General features: G+C 38.7%; 1 protein-coding gene across 1 annotated transcript; it reads right to left on the reverse strand.

The window, feature by feature from the left end:
- Positions 1-635: 635 nt before the first annotated feature.
- Positions 636-3,913, reverse strand: LOC141632342 (uncharacterized). Its single transcript, XM_074444897.1, has 5 exons — positions 3,474-3,913; positions 2,805-3,396; positions 1,811-2,714; positions 1,126-1,300; positions 636-900 (listed from the first exon to the last, which is right to left on the reverse strand). Exons 1-5 carry the CDS (start codon positions 3,911-3,913, stop codon positions 636-638), a joined length of 2,376 nt encoding a protein of 791 aa, XP_074300998.1.
- Positions 3,914-4,874: the final 961 nt, after the last annotated feature.

Consider the following 4,874-nt stretch of genomic DNA (forward strand, 5'->3'; position numbering starts at 1 on the left):
ATGTGATTTTATGATTAAAATGTCATTTTCGGACTAAAATTAGCTAAACTTCGAATTTTACAGTGGTTTTTGGGTATGTTTTCACATATATTATTTTTAGATGACCTGTAAATTTTCAGAATTTTTGGAGTTTTTATGCTCGAAATATGGATTTTTCAGATAAAAAAATTGGATTTAGATGAAAAATAGGTTAATATGAGATAAATTTCGAATCTGGTCATAGAAATTTAGTATGTTGTCACATGAAATTTTAAAAGATGTGTTTAAAATAATAGGCTATATTGAAGTCTTTATGCATGATTTATGAATCTTTGATGAAAAATAGCATAAATAGTGACTTAATTAGTGAATAATTGCTAAAACTTACTTCATGACTAAGGAAAAATGTCACATGTTGCATTTTATTATCTTTTTCAGATCTAAAATTGAAAAGTTGATGAATATAATTTTTCTCATGTTTTTATGATTATAATTGATAAATCCGGTAAATCGCAACATAGTTTTTTTTTTTTTTTTTTTTTTTTTTTTTTTTTTTTAGAGAAATGTAAGTAGTTTTCATTAATCATAAAAATTGTCCCATTACAACATTTTTAATAAGACCTAAACTAGGTAAGGAATCTATGAAGCAGGGAACCTCATAATTCCTTCACCCATTCAATAACAGTCCTATTTTTACACTGTAATTCAATCAATTGCAGCTGTGCTCTAACATCTTGCTTCAACCTCTGAACTAGTACCATAGGTTTAAGAACAACTTGGTCTATCCTACAAGTATTACGATGTTGCCAAAGATGATACATGAGACTTGCTAGAATGACCCCAATAACCTTCTTCTTAGTAGCGAATGAATCCTCCATGTGATCCACCACAGTGTATACGATCTTGTGCGAGTAACAACACCTTGCACCATAGTTGTATCAATAAAAGGCATTGCTTACTGAATGCACAGCCAAAAAAGAGGTGATTGTGATCCTCGGCCATAACTCCACAAACTTCACAACAGCTTATTATCCGAGAATACCCATCTTTACCAATCTATCCTGCGTAAGTAGCACATTACGTGCTACTAACCAGCATAAGAAAGAGTGCTTGGGACAAATCCAATTGTTTAATATCCAAGGATACCAGGCAACCTTAACAGTGAGAGGTTTCATAAAATCATACCCCTTCTGAATTGTGTAAGGCTCACCCGTTAAAATGAGAGGCTTGAGCTTGTTCTTGACCTGGCATATTTTTCTCCAAGCCCAGCTAGCTCCACTATGAGGTTCATAATCCATCCAATGAGCAGATTTAATATACACTGCATGCACCCAACGAACCCAGAGATGATCAGTTTTTTGTTGCACCCACCAAACATACATTCCTATGGTAGCTATGTTCCAAGTTTGAAGGTCCCTGAAACCAAGACCCCCCTGCTTCTTGGGTCTGCAGATCTTCTCCCAAGAAACCAGGGCAGGATTCTCTTTAGGATCCTTTCCATACTATAGATATTGTCTGCAAATCCTCTCAATAGCATCAATGACAGTCTTAGGCAAGATAAAAATGCGAGCCCAATAACAGTGTAATGTACTTGAGAACAGATTGAATCAACACGCTCTACCAAAGATAAGACAATTTTCTGGACCCCAGGGCTCTAATTTTTGCCACCACATTATCAATCAAACAGTTGCAGTCCACAACAGACAGCCGTTTAGGGGAGACATTAACACCTAAATATCTGAAAGGGACTGCATTTCTTTTCATTCCAGTGATCTGCTCAATCTCCTGGACTAGACTAGCAGGAACTCCATTAGTGTAGAAGTTGACTTACCGCTATTCATCACCAATCCAGAAGCCTTAGAGAAATACTTGAAGGCTTGAAGCAAGAGCTCAATAGAACCTCTCTCTCCCTTACAAAACATGATAAGATCATCAGCAAAGCATAGGTGAGTGAGATTGATCCTCTTACACAAAGGATGGTGCCTGAAGTTTTTATGCTTCTGAACTATCATAAGCACTCTACTAAGATATTCCAAACAAAGAGTGAATAATAGGGGGGAGAGAGGGTCCCCCTGTCTTAGTCCCCTTTGTCCTTTAAAGAGTCCAAAAATTTCTCCATTGAGGGAAAGAGAATATGAAGGGGAGGTAACACAATTCATCAACAGCTCAATGAATTTCTTAGGAATACCAGTAGCCTCAAGCATCTCAGAAACAAAAGACCACTCAATGGAGTCATATGCTTTTTGAAGGTCAAGTTTCAGTAACACTCTAGGAGAACAGCTCTTCCTATTGTACAATCTAATAAGGTCCTGGCAAATCAGGATGTTGCCAACAATGTCTCTCCCTTTGATAAATGCCCCCTGAGAAGGACTAATAATATCAGGAAGAATACGACTCATTCTAGCACAGATCACTTTAGAAAGACACTTATAAATAATGTTGCAACACGCAATAGGTCTGAAGTGCAGCACAGTTTCAGGCATCTCCATCTTTGGGATCAAAGTTATGATAGTGTTATTAACTTGCTTCAAGAGCTTTCCAGTTTCATAAGCATTATTAACAGCAATAATCACATCACCACCTACAATAGGCCAATTGTCCTTGAAAAATTGGCTACTGTATCCATCAGGCCCAGGTGCTTTATTTCCTGGAATGGCAAACATAGCATCCCTAACCTCTTCTCCAGTAATCTCAGCATTCAGAATAGCACAATGCTCTGGTGTGAGACAAGCACCCTGCTGAACAATCTTTCAATTAAGTGGTTTGACAGGGGTAGAGGTCCCCAGCAGGTGCATATAATACTCCTCAAAGGCCTGTTGAATCACCTTTGAATCAGAACAAAGGCTTCCCCTCATGTCCTTAACCTGAAATACCCTATTCCTTGCCCTTCTCTTCTTGATGGCAGCATGGAAAAAAGCAGTATTCTCATCCCCATACTTCATCCAATCACATTTAGCCTTTTGTTTCAAGAACTGATCTCTAGCTTTAACCATATCAGTAAGCTCTTGAGCAGAAGCTCTCTCATTCTCAATCCACTCCTTGTTATAGGGATCAGAAACAAGGAGTGACTGAAAATGCTTCAGGGATAATTCAGTCAAATTTGTTAAATTTTCAATATCCTCAAAATTATCCTTATTAAGATTCAGCAATCCCTTCTTCAATCCTTTTAATTTACTAACAATTCTAAACATGGGTGTGCCCTGCACTTCCCTGCTCCACCCATAAATCACCACCTCCTTGTATTCTTTGGCCATAGACCACATATTATAATACTTGAAAGAATTACCCCTCCTTTGCCTCTCTTCCTCTAAGTGAACCAGACCAGGACAATGGTCAAACAGTCCCTCAAGGAGAAAATGAGCAAAACTATCAGGGTATTGCTCAAGCCACTCCTCATTGATGAAAACCCTATCAATTCTGCTATAAATCAAAGAGTCAGACCCTTGTTTGTTATTCCAAGTGTAAAAAGCCCCCTAGCCTTCATATCGGTCAACCGATAGTCCCTTATAGCATCGGCCATAGGTCTAAGTTCAGCATTTGTGATCTCAGCACCCCCTATCCTCTCATTTCTCTCCATGATGGCATTGAAATCACCACACAAGAGCCAAGGAGAATTAAGTTGCAGATGGTAAGATCTAATACTTTGCCACAGAGGCTCTCTGTCCCCCAGAGAGTTCAAACCATAAACCACAGTAAAGTAGAAATCCTTCCTCCTAGCTTTATCAAACACTTTTGTGTGAATACACTGGATAGTGACATCCAATATATCCACCTCAAACAAAACAGGGTCCCAAATGATCCAAATTCTACCTCCAGAGTGAAGATAAGAATTAGTACAGATGGCCCAATTAGAACAAATATTATTAGTAACCTTATTCCAATTCCTACTTTTTATTTTTGTTTCTAAAATTCCAAACAAGCCAACTTTATTCATAGCTAAGAATCTTTTTATTTCATTTTGCTTGCTCGGATTATTCATCCCCCTAATGTTCCAAGTACCACAGCTACCCATGATCAGCTATAGCAGTACTGGGACCCCCTTTTTCAAACAACTTGCTATCCAACAATCCCCTTCCAGTTTTCTCTAAAGAATGAGATAAGGAGTCCATGAAGGAAAGCCCTCCTGGAGTAAACTTCCTACGTTCTCCATTGTCCTGCCTCATCAATTTTGTTAGTATCCTCCTAGGAAAAGAATTCTCAACAACAGGAGTTTTTGGCACCATAACTGGAGTAACCACCGAGTTCTCGGGAGTCATCATCATCGATCTTTGCACCACAAAGTTCTTTGACAGCCCCTGCACCAGCTTCCTCACAGGTGGTTGCTTAGCAGGTTCCTTCTGTTTAGGATCAATCTTCCTAGGTTTCCAGACTTTCTTTGTAACAGGTTGTTTTACCATTCCCTTCCTACATTTTTCAGCTGTATGTCCGACCCCTTTACAGGCAGTACAGGACACAGGCAACCAATCATATTCAATTCTCACAGACTGATTCTTTCCATTCTCATCTAAGAAATCCACTACAGGAGGAAACTGTTGGTCGACATCAACTTCAACCATGATGCGTGCAAATCCAAGGAACTGTTTATGAAGGGTAGGGTCATCACATTTTATGAATTTCCCAACTCCACTACTTAGCTTCCTGAGACTCTCACCACCCCAGTATTTGACATCTAGACCAAAACTTTTCATCCAAATAGGGACCCTAGTGACTTCATGTTTCACAAGTTCCATATCCGGTGTCCATTCTTTTATAATAACAGGTTTATTATCAAAAAGAAGGTGACCATTACTAAGGACAGATTGTTGTTGAGCTTTGGTCTTAAACCGTACTAAGAACAACCCATTGGGAAGGAAAGCAACCTTATCAACACCATTCGCTTGCCATACTCTCTTGAC

The sequence above is a fragment of the Silene latifolia genome, chromosome Y (genome assembly GCF_048544455.1).
Source record: "Silene latifolia isolate original U9 population chromosome Y, ASM4854445v1, whole genome shotgun sequence".
Lineage (NCBI taxonomy): Eukaryota > Viridiplantae > Streptophyta > Magnoliopsida > Caryophyllales > Caryophyllaceae > Silene > Silene latifolia.

What these genes read in the sequence shown, in the direction of transcription:
- LOC141632342 (XM_074444897.1), bottom strand. Translation starts at nt 3,913, where the DNA reads ATGAATAAAGTTGGCTTGTTTGGAATTTTAGAAACAAAAATAAAAAGT. An exon ending in GCCTTTGTTCTGATTCAAAG is followed by an intron (nt 2,715 to 2,804) that starts GTGATTCAACAG and finishes ATTGTTCAGCAG; the next exon opens with GGTGCTTGTCTCACACCAGA. An exon ending in TGGATTGGTGATGAATAGCG is followed by an intron (nt 1,301 to 1,810) that starts GTAAGTCAACTT and finishes GGGTGCATGCAG; the next exon opens with TGTATATTAAATCTGCTCAT.